This window comes from Heptranchias perlo, chromosome 6, assembly GCF_035084215.1.
Source record: "Heptranchias perlo isolate sHepPer1 chromosome 6, sHepPer1.hap1, whole genome shotgun sequence".
NCBI classification, from domain to species: domain Eukaryota; kingdom Metazoa; phylum Chordata; class Chondrichthyes; order Hexanchiformes; family Hexanchidae; genus Heptranchias; species Heptranchias perlo.
Genome location: NC_090330.1, coordinates 31164119 through 31188027, shown reverse-complemented (window position 1 = coordinate 31188027; position 23909 = coordinate 31164119). Strand labels below are relative to the sequence as shown.

Genomic DNA, 23909 nt, shown 5'->3' with positions numbered 1-23909 from the left:
AGATTTATACATAACTTAAATACTGAAATGTATTTTTCCAAGAACATGCAAGAGGTTTTTGTCTGAATGTAGTGTCTAGATTCTGCAGACTTAAGCGTATATTGCTTTTGGCTTCAGAATGTTCCAAAGTCACACACGTAAAAACTCAGGCCTAAGTAAATGTTTGGTGATCTGGCAAAAATTTATATATTTTAAAGAGAAACAGCTACTGTTTTGAACAACCCTGTGCCAGTGTTCATTTAGATTGATCGTATCCAGAGCAGATTATAATATTATGGTTCTCAGCAACCCAAAGTCGAAATCTGAAATACCACATTTAATTCAAAAGGTGAATCCAGCCCATTATCACACTGATCAAATATATAGGGCACAAACCAATCCTCAGGTTTTTTTTGACAGAGACAGCCTGCCATACATTAAGGAATTGCCATCTCTATAGAAATAGACAATCCAACAGATTGTTGGGGCAAAACCAACGTACTGTGTCAAAGAAACAAACATCTTTTGCATTACCTGGAAGTTTTGCATTCAGTCATGGTCTGTAAATTCCTTACATGTTATTGAGGTTTGAATAGCTTCCACATGCAGACACACACAAATAGCAACGTATATTGAAATATAGTTTGAATGCAAGGCCTCAGCTGATTTTCCAAAAAGTTTTGCCTTTGCAAATAGTACTCTCTGGCACTGCATTTGAAACTAAGCTCATCGTTGGACTTGTTTTTTTTCTTCTTCCCATCTCCAGTCTAGGCATAAAACTAGTCAATATACAGTCATGGTATCACTATGGATAACTTCATATAATCATACAGCACAGATGAAGGACATTCGGCCCATTGTGCCCGAGCCGGCTCTTTGAAAGAGCTATCCAATTAATCCCACTCCCCTGCTCTTTCCCCATAGCCCTGCAAAATTGTATTCACTTTGTTTGTCTTCTATGCTGCTCGGATTTACACAATGTAGTATTATCCAGGATACAAAGATATATTTATTTAAAATTAGGCAGTAGCGCTGAAACAAAAATAGGGCATTGTTAGTGTGATATCTGAGTGACAATGTAATAATATTTCATTGCATCTCATTATGTGAACAGCAAGCAACATTTTGTATATGCACCCCCAATTCAAGTCTGTCAATCCTTAAATCATTCTACCATTAACAGTATACAAGATATGTGAGCATTACTCAAATCACATCTTGGTGCAAACTTTTCATTTCTTTATGCACCAGCAGTGGTGAAAAGTTGGTGGGGGTGTATGTCAGAACTACAGACAGATCACAAGCTTGCTGGATCTCTGTCCACTTAACACATCAACAACTTCTGCTTAGGTAGGAAGCTCTCAACATGAACAGGCAAGCGCTTTATTCAAATGTTATAATTAAATATAAATGCAAGTTATTGTTGCAAGTTATTAAAATGAACGTGTGCTTAAATTATCAGCATTTATAATCGAGACTGCGAAGTATGGACCCCCTACTCATAAAGATAGGCATTCTAGGTTGCTGGCTGCTGAAAGAAAGCCAGGATTTAAAAAGAGAAGCCGCATTTTTTGAATACTGTTTGGAGGCTATAGAAAAACATTTTCGTTGTTTGGCTCGGCTTACTTATTTTCCCCTCAGACCTTTTGCTCCAAATGCTACACTGCCATTTCTCCAAATAGTAGAATTCCCCAAAGCATCATTCATGACACCTATTTGGACTTACACCCTCCAGCACATAACAATTATACTCTCAAACTGCAAGGGCTACCAGTTCATTTCAGCAAGTCTGTGACCATCAACACAGGGTCATGTAGATCAACGTCCATTGCCCAGACAGCAACCACAATCCCTTCATTTTAAGGCAATCCACTGTGCCTCCATTATTTGGCCTACAAGAATATACGATTGGCTCCTTAGAGACCAAGAATATCATCTTGACCTCTGCCTGTTGAAGTTTCTGTAACATCATGAACAACTGTTGAGCAGATAGCTACCAGAATCATTATTGAACACAGCATAGGTCTCTTGAAACAGTACTTCAGTAATTTCACCAGGAGGCATCATGTAATTTAGCCTAGCCAAAGTCTCCAGGACACTCAGTGTGCTGCCTGCTACATAACTTTGTGATCAGAAGAGGTATAATTTTGGAGCACACAAAGGAGGACGACAGCCAATCACTGCAGGAAGATGGAGATAAAGTGCAGGTGGAGCCAGAAGCCTGCTGTTCAAGCCCCTAATGCAGGCTACTAGAGCCATATGACAGGCTCTCATTGGCAAGACCTATAAGTCCCACATCAAGTCATTCGGCCGGAAATTGCACTGAGTGGCGAATGGACGCCGCCCGCAGCTCATAAGTAACTAACTCGCCCACAAACTTTACACGGGCTTCTTGGCGCCAACTTGCTTGAATTGAGATCTGCAAGAAGTGCATCTGTTCTGGGCTTCTCTGAACTGAGAGAGGAGGAAAGGATTTCTTTCCCCACTCAACCAATCAACTGGAAGCATCAATGATAAGCCACACAGTCAGAACCAGGAAGTGAAAGCCTCCTTTACAAGCCACGCAGTCTAAGAACCAGGAAGTGTCAGGTAATTTAGTGAATTCTCTACAAAATTAGTTAGAGAAAGCGAAATAAAGAGAGGGTAACATTAAAACACAGAGGAAAAAAGAGACAGGAAGAATGTGAAAAAATAACAATTTTACTTTTTAAAAAAAAATGTATCCAACAATTAACGTCGGGAGGAATGAGACTCCACATTTTTAAAAGTTAATTTTCGGTGCTAGAGAGGTTGTTTGGCAGTCATTAATACTTACCATGCCATTAAAAGTTAGTTTAGACCCAGCATACCTTTTTTTAAAAAAAAATGGAGCGATTAGTTAGTTTCCAGCTGGGCAGTGCAAAAAGTTTGCACTTGTCCATTCATTCAACCAGCTAGATCTCTAACGCGAAGCTTTCAGACGAGACGGGCAAATGGGAACAATTTTTTTTTATTCATTCATTGGATGTGGGTGTTGTTGGCAAGGCGAGCATTTATCACCCATCCTTAATTGCCCTTGAGAAGGTGGTGTTGAGCCACCTTCTTGAACTGCTGCAGTCCATGTGGTGAAGGTTCTCCCACAGTGCTGTTAGATAGGGAGTTCCAGGATTTTGACCCAGCGACAATGAAGAATGGTGTGTGACTTGGAGGGGAACATGCAGGTGGTGTTGTTCCCATGTGCCTGCTGCCCTTGTCCTTCTAGGTGGTAGGAGTCGCAGGTTTGGGAGGTGCTGTCGAAGAAGCTTTGGCGAGCTGCTGCAGTGCATCTTGTAGATGGTACACACAACAGCCACGGTGCGCCGGTGGTGGAGGGAATGAATGTTTAGGGTGGTGGATGGGGTGCCAATCAAGCGGGCTGCTTTGTCCTGGATGGTGTCAAGCTTCTTGAGTGTTGTTGGAGTTGCACTCATCCAAGCAGGTCAAGAGTATTCCATCACACTCCTGACTTGTGCCTTGTAGATGGTGGAAAAGCTTTGGTGAGTCACTCGCCACAGAATACCCAGCTTCTGACCTGCTCTTGTAGCCACAGTATTTATCGGGCTGGTCCAGTTTAGTTTCTGGTCAATGGTGACCCCCAGGGTGTTGATGGCGGGGGTTTCGGCGATCCAGATTTCCACATTTGACTGTGCATGAGCACTCACCGGAACTTACTCTTCCATTTGCTTTGAAATAATAGTGAGCCCTGTTAGCCTCGCTGTTATTCCTTAAGCAATTTCAGAAACATGGGGCAACATGGAACGAAAAAGACAGAGACACAAAGACCTCTTTCCAACATCAACAGGCCGTCATCCAAAACACCTTAATTTACATTTCCATTAGCTGCAAATAGAGTACCAAAGACCCCATTCCTGCTATCTGCTATTACTTTACCCATCATATCAAGAACACACTGGACACGGTTGACCATTAGTGCAACCAAAATTTTATTGCCTAAATGCAATGTGTGTCTGCTGTTTAGTAAACTTTGATTATCATATAGTTTGCATGCTCTCAACCTTACCTTGTGTTCCTTCTATGCATTCCCCTTGTGGCAGGACCCAACTGAAATGGTTGCGACAGTAGGAGCCTCTTCAGAGTGCAGTCGCTCTCTACTTCCTTGAGTTAGGTATTCAGATAGCCGAGCTACTGGCTCTGCCATGTCTGCAGCTATAGAGGTGACTGGCCTGCTCAGTTTCTGACACTTGTGTTGAGACATGGATGAGGGGAAGGGAAACAGTGCGAGACTGATAGGATTGAGTAGCCACCCAATTAAAAGGGATGTGAGACAGATGGCCAATACTGGTATAAATTATCATGAGTTCCTTGGAGCAAAGAAGTTGAAACATGTCAATTGACTGGTATTGTGTAGATGCAAGCCCGGGAAAAATATACATAAGAAGATAGTCCCGTAGACTGTTAAATTAGCCCTGACTTTGTTACTTGCAAAAACAATCAAAGCAATCAAGTCAAGGGGAAGTAAACAAGGACACAGTAATCTGTGCAAGATCAAGTTTGATGGGAGGAATATCACACATAATTTAAGTAAACAAAGACACAGCAATCTTTGTAAGGAAATAGCCGTTTCAAAGCTAGTTGTTTTTAAATAGTGTTTGAGTGGCGAACAGAGACTCACTCAGTCTATGTACATTAAATAAGTTTCAGTGGGCGTGTCCAAATATAACATAAAAAGACCACACTTTGCTGTTAGTTTGTTGTACAATATTGAAGGTGATGTCTCTACTGTACCCAGGGACAGACTGGAATTAAAGAACGCATATCTACGTTTGATTGTACTCCATTTGTTCAACTGCTCTCCATGCCGAACTTAATAAAGATGTGTAAGCCAAAAGACGAGCTCACTCTTTCTTTGACAAACAATTATTTTCGGCATTTAAGACGAATCTCATGCACATATTTTTTACATTTGTAGTCATTTAAGTAGGGTGAAGTGAGGGTTTGGATGTGTTGCTGACTTGAGAAGCATCATCTTCACGCATGCTAACTGCATCCACAACCCGCTATTAATCAGTTGACAGCTGACCTAATGGCACTGATCATTATGCATCTTCACAACGTCCCCAAGCATCTGAAAACCAGAAGAGTGCCCATTACATAAAGGAGCCAAAGGCTTCTATAGCAGCTTTGTGCATGCACAAGAGATGCAACAACTTGTATTTATATAGCCTATTTGATGTAGAAAAAAATTACCCAAGGTGCTTCAGAGGCTTAATCACACAAAAATGGATGCCAACCCAAAAAAAACTTTTATTAGCATGGATGACTGAAACCTAGATCCAATAGGTGGATTTTCAGGAGGGTTGTAAAGGAGGAGGGGGAGGTAGACAGGCACAGGAGACAGCAGAACGCATGGCAGCCAATAGTTGGATTGGGCAGGCGGGGGGAATGCACAACAGGCCTGAGCCAGAGGAATGGAGAGTTTGGGGAGTAGGGTTACAGGGATGAAGGCTGTTAAAAAAGGGAAGAGCAAAATCATTAAGGGAATTAAACACAAGGATGACAATTTTAAATTGGAGGCATTGGACGACTGGGAGCAATGTAGGTCAGCAAGGACAAGAGTGATGGGTGAGTGGTACAGGATAGGATATGGGCAGGAGAGTTTTGGATGAACTGACATTTACAGAGCGTGAAGCTTGGAAGGCCAGTCAAGAGAGCATTTGATTAAAGTTTGGAAGTGATAAAGGCATGGATGAGCTTTCAGCAGCAGATGGACTGAGACAGCAGTGGAGGCGGGCAATGTTACAGGGGTGGAAGTAGGTGATCTTTGCGATGGAGAGTAGATGGGGTCAGAAGCTCAGCTTGGGGTCAAATAGAATGCCATGATTGTGAACATTCTGGTTCGTCCCAAGAGAATGAGCAAGGAGAGGGGTGGAATTGGTGGCAAGGGTACACATTTTGTGGCAGGGGCTGAAGATGATGGCTTTAGTCTTCCCAATGTTTAGCTAGAGGAAATTGTGGCTCATCCATGACTGGTTACTGGACAAGAAATCTGATTACAGAGGCAGTGGAGGCATTGAGAGATGCGGTGGGGAGGCAGACCTGGATGTGGTCGGCGTACATGTGGAAGCTCAGCCCATTTCTGCGGATGATAGAGCCAAAAGGGCAGCATGTAGACAAGTAAGAAGAGGGAGCCAAGGATAGATCTTTGGAAGACTTCCAAGGTAACATATGGTTTTTGGAAGAGAGCCATTGCTGGAGATGATTTTCCATTCATATCCAGAGCAAGAGTGGAACCAAGCAAGGGCATTCCCACTAAGCTGGACACGGAAGGAAAGACATTGGATGAGGATGGTATGGTTAACCATGTCAAAGGCTACAGAGAGGTTAAGGAGAACGAGGAGGTATACCTGGAGAAAGAAGAAGATTAGGTTACAATACTGTCATCATGACAACCCTTTAAGTATAGCTTATAGCAGAATTAAGCTCAAGGTGTTTTAATTCAGTGGGCGCTTTGGTAGCTGTGAATGAAGAGAGCAGAGGAAAGCACTAATCTTGAAATTGGAGGCAGAGGAAGAAGGCAGCCTCCAATATCACATTAGCAACTCCCTTAATGCCCTGTTACCCAATGATCTGGAAGATGAACACCTCAAATAGAAAATCAGTCACTCAATATCCTAAAGTTTGGGGTCCCACTTCTGTTTGGATTTGTTCCCTTCTGTTATGTGCAGCCTTCTTTTGCCAAGAATCAACATTGACATGTTGAATTTGTCAAACGATAGAACCATACGCGTCATGCTGTAGCACATTGTAAGATGATTACATTTTCTTGCATAATATAGATGCATGCGTATGCAAATAATTTTTTGGATGAATTCCTTGAAGGATTGAAATGAAGAAACACAACTGCAAGCTCCTAGTGAAATAAAGTGTTCCCTGCTGCACAATAATCGAAAGGGATCATTAGTTCACCTTATTGCTGATTTAAAGGCCCACGTTTTTCAGAGCAAGGCCGGGGAAGAGGAAGAGGTAGAAACTAACTTGCATTTATATAGTGCCTTTAACATAGTACAACATCCCAAGGTGCTGCACAGGAGCGTTATCAAACAAAATTTGACAGCGAGACACAGGAGATATTAGGACAGATGGCCAAAAGCTTGGTCAAAGAAGTAGGTTTTAAGGAGCGTCTTAAATGAGGAGAGAGAGGTAGAGAGGCAGAGAGGTATGGGGAGGGAATTCTTGAGCTTCGGGGCTAGGCAGCTGAAGGCATGTCCGCCAATGGTGGAACGCTGAAAATTGGGGATGCACAAGAGGCCAGAATTGGAGGAGTGCAGAGATCACGGAAGGTTGTAAGGCTGAAGGAGATTACAGAGATAGGGAAGGGCGAGGCCATGGAGGGATTTGAAAACAAGGATGACAACTTTAAAAATCGAGGTGTTGCCGGACCAGGATGTAGATCAGCGAGCACAGGCTTGCTGGGTGAATGGGACTTGGTGCGAGTTAGGATACAGGCAGCAGAGTTTTGGATGACACAGACAGACAGAGCTGTAAAAAGAAATATTTCCTTGTATCTAACCCAACCCTTTGCCTATGGGGTTTATAGGCATGTCATCTGGTACTATCAAATATCGAATCCCCAATCCCCTCATCATTCTTCAAAAACTTAAATTACATCCCCTCTTCAAAGTAACTAACTCTTGGGGCCTATATTCTAAGACCTCTAATATTTGCCATCTTCCTGGTCACCTTCCTCTACACAGAGTTTATATTTCAGAAAAAATTTATATGGTTAACATTTTTGCTTAACTGTATCCCAAAGTAACTTTCTGATGTCAAATATTTAAGTTGAAGTAAGCAAGCTATTTAACTTGGACACAGGACTAGAGAACACCAATGCAAAAGTTCTCTCTTTCAACTAATAAAAATCAAATTCCACACCCGGTTTACCTCACATAAACAACAAAAAAATCCGAGAACGTCAAAACCTGGTGTGATTGTCAACATTTTCTAAACTCAACCCCGACATCGGAAATTTAGAAGGTGATGCAAAAGAAATTTTCTTCTGTTCCGAGATCTGGGAGAAAACTAGTCAACACTCGGTAGCAACCAGAGGGAAGCACGACCTTTACAGTTATCTCATGGGAAGAATGGTAAGTGGCATTGGAGTAATTCAAATTAGGTCTGTAATGTATTGCGGCCCAAGCACGTTTCCTCCAATTGCTCGTCCAGTAAAGTACAAAAAGTAACATTTTTGTGACAGCTGCACTGCCTGATTTCTTACTGGCGTTAACCTTGAACCCTCAGTAGTTCTGCTGTTTATCTATGCCTTTTCACAGTTAAAGGTATATTACATAAATTTATTCTAATAAGGTCGCAGTTGCACTGATTATGTTAAATTTGATTTGAAGAGTCTGCATTTCATCCACCCCTCCAATCACTTCCAAGAAAAAAATACATTTTTGTTTTAATGGGGCCACTGTTGTGTCAGGAGGTGGAACACATGCCTCATTTTTTCGTCATGATGATATCGAGGCCCTGACTGACTTTGAACGGATCAGATTGGTTTTGGAGGTGGCCACACACCAGTTTCGAAAATTGAAAAAGTAAAAGCCTGCATAACAAAAAAAACCCCACTCTACACATGCACGAGTATAAGTTTTGCATTCTTATTTGGGTGATTGGACTAGTTTTGCGTTCACACATGCATGAGTTTATTTATTCATTCATTCTTGGGACGTGGGCATTGCTAGAAAGACCAGCATTTATTGCCCATCCGTAGATGCCCTTGAGGAGGTGGTATTGATACAACTAAGTGACTTGCTAGGCCATGTCACAGGGCAGCCAAGAGTTGATGTAGGACTGGGGTTACATATAGGCCAGACCGGGTAAGGACAGCAGGTTTCCTTCCCTAAAGGATATTAATGAACCAGTTGGGCTATTACAACAATCCGACAGCTTCATGGTTACTTTTACCGACAACATCTTTTTATTTCCAGATTTTTTTAAACTGAATTTAAATTCTCAAACTGCCATGGTGGTATTTGAACTCACGTTCCCTGGATTACTAGTCCAGTAACATAACCACTTCACCACCATTCCACAGTTTTGCATTCTTCTGTGTGTAAAATGGATCAGGTGGCTCATGTTTGTGAAACATTTTTGTACAACAACAGTGCCCTTTAATTTATTATAGTTTCTTCCTGTTGTGATGTTCAGTGTTGATTACATTTCAAATGTTACAGCTCAGACCATCACAATACTTGTAAGTTTCAAAATACTGAAGTCCTGCTAAAATAATAGTAGCCATGATGTGGAGATGCCGGTGATGGACTGGGGTGGACAAATGTAAGGAGTCGTACAACACCAGGTTATAGTCCAACAGCTTTATTTGAAATCACAAGCTTTCGGAGCTTTTCTCCTTCGTCAGGTCACCTGACGAAGGAGAAAAGCTCCGAAAGCTTGTGATTTCAAATAAAGCTGTTGGACTATAACCTGGTGTTGTACGACTCCTAAAATAATAGTGACAGCATATATGAAGGTGATGACCTAAATACATTTTCTTGCAGTCAGTGCTTGCTCTGCATTGTTTTCTTCCCGCTGGTTTGTTGCCCTTGCTGTTTTAGTCCAAATATGTCAGTATGTGACAACAATATATTTTTTGCCCAATGGCAACCTGTCATTCAGATACACAATACCTTTTTGTGAGAGAACAGTTGTTTGAAGGAGCAATACTTCATAACAACCTTATTGGTAGTATAAGCTACGATCTTAATATAGTCTGTTATTCCTGTGCATTGAATATAATTCAATTTCACCACAGTTCAGATCCTGCAATGAAGTTTAATTCTTGCAATCTGATCGCAGAACCTCGTCTTTGCTGTTGTCTATCACATAGTAACAAGCGTAGGCCATTCAGCCCCTCACGTCTGTTCCACCATTCAATTAGCTCATGGCTATTCTGTATGGTGGTACATTTTGGTAGGAGGAATTAGGAGGCCACACACTCCTTGGAAAATAAGGGTCTAAATGGGATAGAAGAGCAAAGGGATCTAGGGGCGCATATACACAAATCACTAAAAGTAGTGACGCAGGTTAATAAGGCCATAAAAAAATGAAAAAGCATGGGTTCATTTCTAGAGGGATAGAATTGAAAAGCAGAGAAGTTATGTTAAACTTATATACAATCTTGGTTAAACCCACTTGGAGTACTGGGCACAGTTCTGGTATCCATATTATAAAAAGGATATAGAGGCACTGGAGAAGGTGCAAAAAAAAATTTAGAAGGCTGATACCATAACAGAGAGATTATAACTATCAGAAAAGGCTGAACAAGCTAGGGCTCTTTTCTCAAGAAAAGAGAAGGCTGAGGGGTGAACTAATAGAAGTCTTTAAAATTACGAAGGGGTTTGATAGGGTAAACGTAGAGATGTTTCCACTTGTACGGGAGTCCAAAACTAGGGGCCATAAATATAAGATAGTCACTTATAAATCCAATAAGGAATTCAGGAGAAACTTCTTTACCCAGAGCAAAATCAAAATACTGCGGATGCTGGAAATCTGAAATAAAAATAGAAAATGCTGGAAATGCTCAGTAAGTCAGGCAGCATCTGTGGAGAAAGAAAGAGTTAATGTTTCAGGTCAATGACCCTTTGTCAGAACTGGAAAAAGTTGAAGATTAAACCATTTTTAAGCAAGTACAGAACCAGGGAAGGGGGGCGGTGGGTGGGGGAAGGAAGGGGAGGGGAGAAAAGAACAAAAGGGAAGGCGTCTAAGGTGTAGTACAAGAAAATCAGGTGAAACAGCAATTTACTTGCACTTCTTTCAATTTAGTATACCGTATTCGCTGCTCACAATGTGGTCTCCTCTACATTGGGTAGTCCAAACACAGATTGGATGGTCACTTTGCTGAACACCTCCGCTCAGTCCGCAAGCGTGAGCCTGACCTGCCAGTCGCTTGCCATTTTAATTCCCTATCCCACTCTGACCTCTCTGTCCTCAGCCTCTTACACTGTTTTAATGGAGCTCAACGGAAGCTTTTTAAAAAATTTTTATTCATGGGATGTGGGCATCGCTGACAAGGCCAACATTTATTGCCCTTCACTAATTGCCTTTGAGAAGGAGGTGGTGTGCGTCTTCTTGAACCACCGCAGTCCATGTGGTGAAGGTTCTCCCACAGTGCTGTTAGGAAGGGAGTTTGAGGATTTTGGCCCAGCGACGATGAAGGAATGCCGATATATTTCCAAGTTCCGATGGTGTGTGACTTGGAGGGGAACGTGCAGGTGGTGGTGTTCCCATATGCCTGCTGCCCTTGTCCTTCTAGGTATTAGAGGTCACGAGTTTAGGAGGTGCTGTCGAAGAAGCCTTGGCAAGTTGCTGCAGTGCATCCTGTGGATGGTACACACTGTAGCCACCGTACGCCGGTGGTGAAGGGAATGAATGTTTAGGGTGGTGGATGGGGTGCCAATCAAGCGGGCTGCTTTGTCCTGGATGGTGTCGAGCTTCTTGAGTGTTGTTGGAGCTGCACTCATCCAGGCAAGTGGGGAGTATTCCATCACACTCCTGACTTGTGCCTTGTAGATGGTGGAAAGGCTTTGGGCAGTCAGGAGGTGAGTCACTCATCGCAGAATACCCAGTCTCTGACCTGCTCTTGTAGCTTGAGGAAAAGCACCTCATCTTTCAATTTGGCACTTTGCAACCTTCTGGACTCAACAATAATTTCAATAACTTCAGATCATAATCACTGCTCCCCTTTTTTCAGACAGCAGTTGCTACTAATGGTTCTGATGTTGCAATTTACAGCTCCTCTAGACCCATCTTTTGCTTCTTTACTTGTCCCATTACCACCCTCCTTGCCTTGTACGATCATCCCTTTTTGTCATTTAATCATCCCTGCCCTCCACCCTATCGGACGCCTTCCCTTTTGTTCTTTCCTACCCTCACCTTCCTCCCCACTCCCTGGGTCTGTATTTGCTTAAAAACTGTTTCATCTTCAACTTTTTACAGTTCTGATGAAGGGTCATAGACTTGAAACATTAACTCTGTTTCTTTTTCCAGAGATACTGCCTGACTTGCTGAGTATTCCCAGTATTTAGTGTTTTTACTTCTTCATCCAGAGAGTGGTTAGAATGTGGAACTTGCTACCACATGGAGTAGTTGAAGCGAATAGCACAGATTTAAAGGGAAGATAGATAAGTACACAAAGGAGAAAAGAATAGAAGGATATGCTGATAGGGTTAGATGAAGTAGGGAGGGAGGAGGCTCATGTGAAACATAAACACCAGCATGGACCAATTGGGCCGAATGTCCTATTTCTGCGTTGTAAATTCGATGAAAAAAAAACGTACCTCCTGTCACATGAACTACACCACTGGATGTTACTATCTGGTGAACAAATTGTTGTTAAATGAACATTAGTTATTCTGCCCAACACACTGTTTCTCTGAATTACTAGAATTCATATAGTGAATTAATTTAACTAAAAACACAAATGTACATAAACACAAATTTAAAAATGGCCACCCCATTTTGATTTACTCCAAAATATTAAGACATTGATTATATTATCTCATGGATCCATTCATTTGGCAGAGGAGTGACATAACAAAAGTTAAAACAATATATTCCTTTGAAGCCGACTTAGTGGATTAGCACATTGTCTTTTTACCTCTGGCACCTGGATTTGAAAACTTCCTAAAGAGATGACGCAGGTGACTTTCTTCACTGAAACCTGAGATTGGAAAGAGCCAGTGGCGTAGGCGGGGGGATTCAGGGTGTTCAGACAATCCCCCCGCCCCATCACCTTAAATTTCTATATATTTTTGTTAATCAGACCACTCCTTTCGAAAGAACATGTAATTTTCAAAATTGATGATGAGAACAGGGAAACAGAATGTGGACACGGTCAAAAAACAAAGAGAAAATAGGTAGATTAGGCAAAAGGGAAAAAAAAGACGGGAAATACAGGTTAAATGTTTCAACACAACTTACAATTCTAACTAAAATTGTAATTTTGTAGTCAAGGGTCAATAATACAATAATATAGTTATTCCTGTCGAATATGTAAGCCAAAAATAAACAAAACCAGTTGGGTCAGGGACACAAACTTCCTTGAACCTACCAGCAGTACAGAGGAAGTTTTACTTCTACTTTTGGCTGTTGTATACCTGACCTGAGAATGCTTGTGATAAAGTGGAGGAAGAGTTCCATGCCACAGGTTTTCACCTTCATGAACTGCCCCTATAAAGTTCTTTGCATGTAGACTCACAGATATTGAATCAAATCTCAAATATAATTCAGTCATGTTACTCTTACTGTGGGGATGGATTTGTTTGATTATACATAGAAGCTCTTCCTCAAATCAGAAGATTGTTATTTTGAGTACCACACTGTAGAACCATAGAAAAGATACAGAACAGAAGGGGGCCATTCGGCTCATCGTGTCCGCGCCGGCTCGAAGAACAACCAGTTGCCCATTCTAATCCCACCTTCCAGCACCCGGTCCGTAGCCCTGCAGCTTACAGCGCTTTAGGTGCAAGTCCAGGTACTTTTTAAAAGAGTTGAGGGTCCCTGCCTCTACCACCAATTCGGGCAGCGAATTCCATACACTCACCACCCTCTGGGTAAAAAAGTTTTTCCTCATGTCCCCTCTAATCCTTCCACCAATCAGCTTAAATCTATGTCCTCTAGTTCTTGAACTCTCCGCCAGGGGAAACAGGTACTTCCTATCTACTCTACCTTGGCCCCTCATAATTTTGTACACCTCAATCAAGTTTTGCCTCAGCCTCCTCTGCTCCAAGGAAAACAACCCCAGCCTATCCAATCTCTCCTCGTAACTGCAATTTTCAAGCCCTGGCAATATTCTTGTAAATCTTCTCTGCACTCTCTCCAGAGCAATTATGTCCTTCCTGTAATGTGGTGACCAGAACTGCGCACAATACTCCAGCTGTGGCCTTACCAGTGTTTTATACAGTTCCATCATTACATCCCTGCTTTTGTATTCTATACCTCGGCTAATAGCGGAGAGCATTCCATATGCCTTCTTCACAACCTTATCTACCTGTACTGCCACCTTCAGGGACCTGTGCACACGCACTCCAAGTTCTCTCACTTCCTCTACTCCTCAATATATCCCAATTACTGCGTATTCCCTTTTACCGTTTGCCCTCCCTAAGTGCATTACCTCACACTTCTCCGGGTTGAACTCCATTTGCCACTTTTCTGCCCACTCCACCAACCTATTGATATCTTCTTGGAGTCTACAGCTATCCTCTTCACTATGAACTACACGGCCAATTTTTGTGTCGTCTCAAATTTGCCAATCATGCCCCCTACATTCAAGTCCAAATCATTAATATATACCACAAACAGCAAACTGTGGATGTGTTATGCCAATCCCAACATATAGTTGACCAAATAAATAATCACCAAGATGAATTCATGTCAGGAATGGGAAAAGACTCACAAAATAGTGGATGTGCACAATTGTGTTTTATAATTTTTAAAAAAGGTATAATTTCCTAATATAGATCAAATCAAGGTGTACTGCCTGCAATTGTTGTCCCCAGTCCTAGAGGAGATTAATATCAATGGATGCAGGGATTTTAAACCTGCATCTTCTGGCACAACATATATCAGAAAATGCAGGTTTAAAATCCCTGCATCCATTGATATTAATCTCCTGTGGACAACAATTGCAGGTAGTCCACCTTGATTTGAACTTCAGCACTGATTCCTGCCTGCAGCATTAGCACAGGCCATGGAGATGGCCATAATCCAGAGTGCACAGTACCCTTAGTAATAATTGCCATTACAGAGACACTAACCATTTTAGTTTCTTCCCAAAATGCTTATTTAAAATATTTACAAAACCATTAAAAATATTTGAAGAACCAATGAGTCAGTGAGGTTGAAATTTAAAACTTTAACAAAGTATGTCAATCTATCTTCTGGAGCATTATCTGAGGTAGTTCTGTGACTATGTAGTAACTTTGACTCAGTTTCCAAATATGAAAAATTACACAACTGAGACACCACAAAATAAATAAAAACTGTACAAACAGGTTTGGATAAAGAAGGCCATTCATCCTATTTGATTTCATCTTTCCAGAATACCAACCCTGCTGTGTGGCTTTAAATGAATCCAGTGTCATGCCCTCAAACACTTTTCCTAGCAACCCATTCCAGCTGACAATAACCCTCTGTGTAAATAAATAATTACTGCCCTTTATATTAAACTTGCCCTTCATGGCCTTGACCCATTGCTCCCTGTTCTACTATCTTGACATATTTCAAAGGATTGTTCCATGGTTACATGTTTTAATCTAGTTTAGTATCTCAAAAAATCTATACGGTCCATTCAAGACCAAAGAGCCCTAGCTTATTCAAGTTAGTCCATATAGCTTATCCACATCCATGTCTTACCCCTGACATCCACTGCTTAGTAAAGAAGTCATAAGGTTCTTCAAAAGATGTTTTGGAAGTCTATATACATTATGAAGTCTAATGGTCTCCCTGTGTCAATTTGGAATGTAATCTCAAAAAATTCTGGAGGTTGATTAGGCAAGATCTATCATTTCTGAACTTGTGTAGCCCATCAGTTCTAAGGTTATTTTCATATAAATACTCTTGTATTCTTCTTCTGGATTATTGATTCCACTAGGTTTCCAATTCTTGAGGTTGGGCTAATGAGTCTGACGTTACAGCTCAGTATTGTCACAAATAGGGAACATTAGCCTATTTCAGGCCTGTCAGAATCACTCCAATGTTCACTCAATCCCTCAAAATAAACATCAGCGCTCCACAAATTTCTTCCCTCGTCTCTCAAAAAAAACCCCAGTATAGCTTATCCATCCGAGGATTCATTGGTTTATCAGTGGTCTGAAAAGCAGAGTTTCTAAAGTCTCAGAGCACACACAAATGTGTTAAATTGTTGGAGATGATTGAAAACACAAACAGTTCAATCATACTTTAGCTAACAAGCTTTCTTCTAATGATAGAGCTTGACTGCTATAAATTATATATACACCAAGTGAATCATATTCAACTAAACTTCAAAAAATTCAAGAAATTGAAAATACTCTACGTACCAGTTCCCACTAGATGGATCAAATATGTTAGGACGTATTTTGCTGTAAAAATAACGGTGAGGCTAACAGCGCTCACCGTTATTTATGTACAAATTGAACAGCAACTTCTGCCGAGCGCACATGCACAGTTAAACGGGAAGTTGCTGTCTGAGATGCGTCGCCCTTCTGTAAGCTGCACAAAAACTGCATCTCGCCGTCAGGCTCCCCATTCAAGTTATTTGAACAGCGTGAAGTTCCTGCACTGTGTCACACATACGGACTAAACTCGCCAGAAAAAGGTAGGGCTTGTCCCTTCAAGTCTAAGTAACCTTTTAACAGTGTGGTAAGTCTTCATTACTGCCAAACAACCTCTCTGGCACTGAAAATTAATTTTTACAGGTGTGGAGTCTCATTTCTTCAGCTTTTAATTATTGTTAGACATTAAAAATTAAATAAAACTTTTTTCTTACTTTTTCTTTCCCTCTCTTTATTTTGTTTACTGTACCTGATATGACATTGAATTCACTATTCTAACTTACACTTCCTGGTTCAGTCTCTGTGCTGCTCAGTAACGATTCTTCAATCTCATTGGTTAAGGAGACACACAACTGCTTGCCCTATCACACAGGTCATAGATGCCCTCCAGAGGGCACCGCACTGAATGGATCTCGAACTTACGGTAACTTGCCGTGAAAAAGCTCAAAGTCTATGGGCAAGTACAAGTCTAATGAACGCCTGCTGCCCTTCGTTCGCTACCTACATAAAAATCCGGCCCATTGACTTTTTTCCATCATAATTGCAAAAAGATTAACATTTTTAGGCAGTATTAATTATCTCCTGTAGCATTGCTCAAACAAAAAAAAATAGAAAAATATTGGCTTGGAATTCTTTATCCTACTGGCCACATGCTGTATTTTTTTTAATTAATGTAGCTACCAATTTATACTGTGGTTAAAAAACATTTTGCAGTGTTTTAATTCATTTAAATTACTCAAAAGAATTATAGGCTAAAGTGAATGAAAGATAAAAAATGAAGACTGATATCCAGTCCTATTTCTCATCTACATGCTGCATCTCAGCGACATCTTACAAAAACACAATATCAGGTTCTACACGTACGCTGACAATACCAAATTTTACCTCACCTCCACCTCTCTGCGTTGCCAGGCTGCTTGTCCAGCATTCAGTAATGGATGAGCAGAAATTTCCTCCAATTAAACATTGGGAAGTCTGAAGCCATTATCTTCAGCCCCCGCCACAAACTCCATTCCCTAGCCACTGATTCCAACCCTGTCAGGCCACTGTCTCAGACTGTTCTCAATCTTGGCGTCTTAATTTTACCCTAAGCTGAACTTGTTTTTTATTCGTTCACGGGATGTGGGCGTCGCTGGCGAGGCCAGCATTTATTGCCCATCCCTAATTGCCCTCGAGAAGGTGGTGGTGAGCCGCCTTCTTGAACCGCTGCAGTCCGTGTGGTGACGGTTCTCCCACAGTGCTGTTAGGAAGGGAGTTCCAGGATTTTGACCCAGCGACGATGAAGGAACGGCGATATATTTCCAAGTCGGGATGGTGTGTGACTTGGAGGGGAACGTGCAGGTGGTGTTGTTCCCATGTGCCTGCTGCCCTTGTCCTTCTAGGTGGTAGAGGTCGCGGGTTTGGGAGGTGCTGTCGAAGAAGCCTTGGCGAGTTGCTGCAGTGCATCCTGTGGATGGTGCACACTGCAGCCACAGTGCGCCGGTGGTGAAGGGAGTGAATGTTTAGGGTGATGGATGGGGTGCCAATCAAGTGGGCTGCTTTATCTTGGATGGTGTCGAGCTTCTTGAGTGTTGTTGGAGCTGCACTCATCCAGGCAAGTGGAGAGTATTCCATCACACTCCTGACTTGTGCCTTGTAGATGGTGGAAAGGCTTTGGGGAGTCAGGAGGTGAGTCACTCGCCGCAGAACACCCAGCCTCTGACCTGCTCTCGTAGCCACAGTATTTATATGGCTGGTCCAGTTCAGTTTCTGGTCAATGGTGACCCCCAGGATGTTGATGGTGGGGGATTCGGCGATGGTAATGCCGTTGAATGTCAAGGGGAGGTGGTTAGACTTTCTCTTGTTGGAGATGGTCATTGCCTGGCACTTATCTGGCGTGAATGTTACTTGCCACTTATGAGCCCAAGCCTGGATGTTGTCCAGGTCTTGCTGCATGCGGGCTCGGACTGCTTCATTATCTGAGGGGTTGCGAATGGAAATGAACACTGTGCAGTCATCAGCGAACATCCCCATTTCTGACCTTATGATGGAGGGAAGGTCATTGATGAAGCAGCTGAAGATGGTTGGGCCGAGGGCACTGCCCTGAGGAACTCCTGCAGCAATGCCCTGGGGCTGAGATGATTGGCCTCCAACAACCACTACCATCTTCCTTTGTGCTAGGTATGACTCCAGCCACTGGAGAGTTTTCCCCCTGATTCCCATGGACTTCAATTTTACTAGGGCTCCTTGGTGCCACACTCGGTCAAATGCTGCCTTGATGTCAAGGGCAGTCACTCTCACCTCACCTCTGGAATTCAGCTCTTTTGTCCATGTTTGGACCAAGGCTGTAATGAGGTCTGGAGCTGAGTGGTCCTGGCGGAACCCAAACTGAGCATCGGTGAGCAGGTTATTGGTGAGTAAGTGCCGCTTGATAGCACTGTCGACGACACCTTCCATCACTTTGCTGATGATTGAGAGTAGACTGATGGGGCGGTAATTGGCCGGATTGGATTTGTCCTGCTTTTTGTGGACAGGACATACCTGGGCAATTTTCCACATTGTCGGGTAGATGCCAGTGTTGTAGCTGTACTGGAACAGCTTGGCTAGAGGCGCAGCTAGTTCTGGAGCACAAGTCTTCAGCACTACAGCTGGGATGTTGTCGGGGCCCATAGCCTTTGCTGTATCCAGTGCACTCAGCCGTTTCTTGATATCACGTGGAGTGAATCGAATTGGCCGAAGACTGGCTTCCGTGATGGTGGGGATATCGGGAGGAGGCTGAGATGGATCATCCACTCGGCACTTCTGGCTGAAGATGGTTGCAAACGCTTCAGCCTTGTCTTTTGCACTCACGTGCTGGACTCCGCCATCATTGAGAATGGGGATGTTTGCAGAGCCTCCTCCTCCCGTTAGTTGTTTAATTGTCCACCACCATTCACGACTGGATGTGGCAGGACTGCAGAGCTTTGATCTGATCCGTTGGTTGTGGAATCGCTTAGCTCTGTCTATAGCATGTTGCTTCCGCTGTTTAGCATGCATGTAGTCCTGAGTTGTAGCTTCACCAGGTTGGCACCTCATTTTTAGGTACGCCTGGTGCTGCTCCTGGCATGCTCTTCTACACTCCTCATTGAACCAGGGTTGATCCCCTGGCTTGTTGGTAATGGTAGAGTGAGGAATATGCCGGGCCATGAGGTTACAGATTGTGGTGGAATACAATTCTGCTGCTGCTGATGGCCCACAGCGCCTCATGGATGCCCAATTTTGAGCTGCTAGATCCGTTCTGAATCTATCCCATTTAGCACGGTGGTAGTGCCACACAACACGTTGGATGGTGTCCTCAGTGCGAAGACGGGACTTCATCTCCACGAGGACTGTGCGGTGGTCACTCCTACCAATACTGTCTTGGACAGATGCATTTGCGACAGGGAGATTGGTGAGGACAAGGTCAAGTAAGTTTTTCCCTCACCACCTGCCGCAGGCCCAGTCTAGCAGCTATGTCCTTCAGGACTCGGCCAGCTCGGTCAGTAGTGGTGCTACCGAGCCACTCTTGGTGATGGACATTGAAGTCCCCCAGCCAGAGTACATTCTGTGCCCTTGCTACCCTCAGTGCTTCCTCCAAGTGGTGCTCAACATGGAGGAGGACTGATTCACCAACCCCATACCCTCTTCATCACTAAGACTGCCTACTTCCTCCTCTCCACCCCTGCCTCAGCCCATCAGCTGCTGAAACCTTCTTCCATGCTTTTGTCACCTCCAGACTCAACTATTCCAATGCTCTCCCAGCTGGCCTTCGATCTTCCACCCTCCACTGACTTGAGCTCATCAAAAGTCCCTGCTGCCCGCATCCTAACTCGCACCAAGTCCAATTTACCCATCACCCCTGTGTTCGCTGACCTACATTGGCTCCTGGTTCCTGAACGCCTCGATTTTAAATTTATCATCCTTATATTCAAATCCGTCCATGGCCTTGCCCCTCTGCATTCCTCCATTTCTGGCCTCTTGTGCATCCCCCATTTCCTTCGCTTCACCATTGGAGGCCGTGCCTTCATCCATTTAGGCCCTAACCTCTGGAATGCCCTCCCTCAACCTCTCTATCGTCCTTTAAGACACTCCTTGAAACCTACCTGTTTGACCAAGTTTTTGATCACCTGTCCTAATGTCTCCTCCTTTGGCTCGATGTCAATTTTTTTGTCTGATTACACTCCTGTGAAGCGCCTTGGGACAATTTACTATGTTAAAGGTGCTATATAAATGCAAGTATTTGGTGCTGTGTTGATGTTGCGAACAGCCTAAGAATGGCTGGCGAGGGGGATGGAACTGGTGGCAAGGGTACAGACTTTGTGGCAGGGGCTGAAGAGAATGGCTTTGGTCTTCCCAATGCTTAAGTGGAAGAAACTGTGGCTCATCCAAATCTGAATGTTGGATAAGCAGCCTGATAACACAGAAGCAGTGGCAGGGTCAAGAGAGATAGTGGAGAGGTAGAGTTGGGTGTCATCTGTGTACATGTGGAAGCTGATCCCTTATCTGTGGATGATCTCATCAAAGGGCAGTATGTAGGAAGAGGAGAGGGCCAACGATGGATCCTTGGGGTATTCCAGAGATAACTGTGCAGTAGCAGGAAGAGAAGCCATTGCCAGCGATGCACTGGCTACCATCAGATAGGTAAGAGTGTAATCAAGCAAGGTCAGTCCCACTGAGCTGGACTATGGATGAGAGACATTGGAGGAAGATGGTATGGTCAGCCAAGTCAAAGGCTGCAAAAGGACAAAGAAGATGAGGAGGGATACTGTACCACACTCACTGTCAGTGGATGTCATTTGTAACTTTGGTTCGGGAATGTTGTTAACAGCTTACTGAAACTATATCATATAGTAGTATGTAGACTACATGATATAATTCCATTAAGCTGTTATCAATAAAATTCATTAAAATGGTCATACAATGCCATTTCCTTCAGCTGTGTAATCATGATTTTTATTATGCTTTCATCCCAATTATTCAAACTCAGCTTCCATCATACATATGGAAAATTGGGCATTTTTACAAAATTTAGTTTTGCATAGTTTCACTAATACTTTACATTTCAATCTATAGTTAGAATGAATTTGTGCAGAGTTGAAGACAAGTAATTCAATCTCTGGTGCCTTAGGTCTTGTCACAAACCACTTTAGCTTCATTCTTGTGGTTTATGACAGATCAGAAATCTGAGATTGAATTACTCTCTTGCAACTCAATACAAAGCATCTAATATTTATTTATACAGGCAACAGAATTTCCCCAATAATCAACAGCAAATGATTTAACTTGCCGTAATGACAGGACAATCAAAGGAACAGCACAAAGGATTGTATATTTTTAGGTAGGCTAAGTTCTTGGAACAGTCTGCTTGGTTAATTGCTACTAATTTGGCCACTTGGGAAAGTCTGCCATAGAGTAAACACTAAAATGTTTTAGATGCAAACTACATAAATGCGGTTTTCATGTTTTTAAATAGAGTTAAACATTTTTAGTGCCAGAAACAATATGATTGTACTGCATCACTTATTCTAAAGCCTAGTAAAGCCACTTGAAAGTCATTTTAACCAGGTGAGTCCCTTTAATCTACAGTGTGAACATTAACGAGCTAACAGTACAGTGTGCATGAGCGGTCAGTATCCACTACAACTGAACACTACTTCTACAAAAAGGTGAATTATAACATAAAACAAAACCTCGATAAATGGAAATGGTATATATTTGTTCAAAAATACACACAAACCAGGTACCAGGAGCTGAATGCAAGGCAAGAATCTAAACTTAAGTTCATATTATTTCTAAACAACTCAAGGTCTGCCCTTGTAATTTAGGAACCTCTAGATTAAAAACTGATCTCTAATTACTCCCAGTTGCCTTTTATATTACATAATGAATGCAATCAACTGCTGTTTAAATTTACACTCACTGACCTACACTGGCTCCCAGTCCCCCACTACTTCAAAATAAAAATGTTTAAATCCCTCCGTCATTTCACCCCTCCCTATCACTGTAACCTCCTCCACCCTGACAACCTTACCACCACCACCAATATCTCTGTTCCTCTGACTCCAGCCTCTTATGACTGCCCACCATTGGTGGCAGTGCCATCAGCGAACCATGTCCTGCTCTCTGGAATTCCCTCCCTAAACCCTCCTTTTTAAAACCCATCTTTTTAAACCAAGCTATGCTCTCCCTCTTTAACTTGCCATCCATTTTTCTTGCATTTCTTAATCACCACGTTTTTCTACGACAAAGACACCATATAAATGCAAGTTGTTGTTCTGGTGCTTGGTTTATTATGCTATTTTCAGGGATGCCTGTTTCAAGTCTACAATAATCGATTGAATGAAGTCTTTTTTTGATTAAAAACTCCACTAAAGTGCTATGCTCTTTGCTATCATAGGGTTTGTTTTCACTGATTTTAAAACAGGGGCATGCAGAAAACTGGTACAAATTATTAGATTAGTGACTATAAATCAAGCATTGGAACGAGCCTTCTCCGAGTGTCAGCGCCAATATGACCGTTAACGGAGAGAGCTTTCGAATCCGTTGGTGAGTTTATAAACGGAGCAGGGATTCCGCCACGACCCTGCGAGTCCCGTCAGGAACCACAGCAACCTGTTCAACTGTAACAGCCGACGGTTTAAAATATAGTTACAAATGGGTGTGTGCGCGATTTCGGTGATTACCACCCTTGCTGGCTGTTGGCGAGAGTCCTGACCAGCACCGAACAGGCCTCGGACAAGCAGCTGAGGGCCACCAACTGCCTCACTACCCGACCGGTTCCCTCCCTTAAACTCCGGCCCTTTCCTCCCATCCCCATCCCGGGCCTCTTTACCCACCTGTTCCTTTATCACTTACTTCCCTGACGTTAACCTTACTCCCAATTCACTCTTTTTTAAAAAAAAAATCAAATAAACAAACAAACTTACTTCGCTCCGCCACATCCCGGAGACCGCGGGGCTCCGCTCAATCTTCCTCCGTTGTTCCGGCCCCACGAGACATAACTTCTTTTCCTCCTTCACGTGCGGTTAATGAAATAAAATCAAAAAGCGCCGCGTTCTGACGGGCCGGTTATTGGGGCCGCCGCCGCTAATGGGTGGAGAGTGAGCCCTGGCACTGCTGTCATTTGCATGTTAAAAGGTGAAGAGTTTGCTCTGGGCAAGAGGGAGGAGTGAGTGAGTGAGGAGTGTGTGGGTCTGTCTCTTAAGGACAACAAAACACTCACTTTTGTTGTCCTTAAAACTATCCGTTGCTTTCACTTTAGGTATATTCTTCCTTGTGCGATTGACAGGTTGTTAGTAAGTGGCAGATATTTGAGATGTCCTGCCTTTAGTCTCCCGCTCCCACCTTGCTTCGAGATATTAAAACAATTTCTGAAAGGGAACTTCATATTCATTAGGGGGTGGAGACAACATTTCTTTCCCTCTGAAATATGATCAGTATCGGTGTGAAAGGTGACCAGGCGTGTTATCTCTTTCTTTGTATTGAGGAAATAACATTGAAATGACGAGTTTTAATCTTTCTTACCTCTTACTGTTTTCTCATTTGTTTTCTGCTGCTTTGTTTTATGTACAGCCCACACATGGAGTCACATGAGTAGTTAAATATTTCCCTAGTTTGAGCAAATATTTTCTTAGTTTAATA

The 23909-nt window shown here is 42.7% G+C and overlaps 1 protein-coding gene across 3 annotated transcripts in view; it reads right to left on the bottom strand.

Moving 5' to 3' along the window:
- LOC137322872 (spermatogenesis-associated protein 13-like) overlaps positions 1 to 23587 on the bottom strand; it is a 296919-nt gene extending 273332 nt beyond the window's left edge. For 2 of the 3 annotated variants that reach the window (XM_067986039.1, XM_067986045.1), the window contains exon 1: positions 23195 to 23586. In XM_067986039.1, coding sequence (XP_067842140.1) covers positions 23195 to 23209 — 15 coding nt within the window. In that variant the 5' untranslated portion in view covers positions 23210 to 23586. Of the gene's footprint in view, positions 1 to 23194 lie in introns of all 3 variants that reach the window. The other variant, XM_067986041.1, reaches the window with a different exon arrangement.
- Positions 23588 to 23909: the final 322 nt, after the last annotated feature.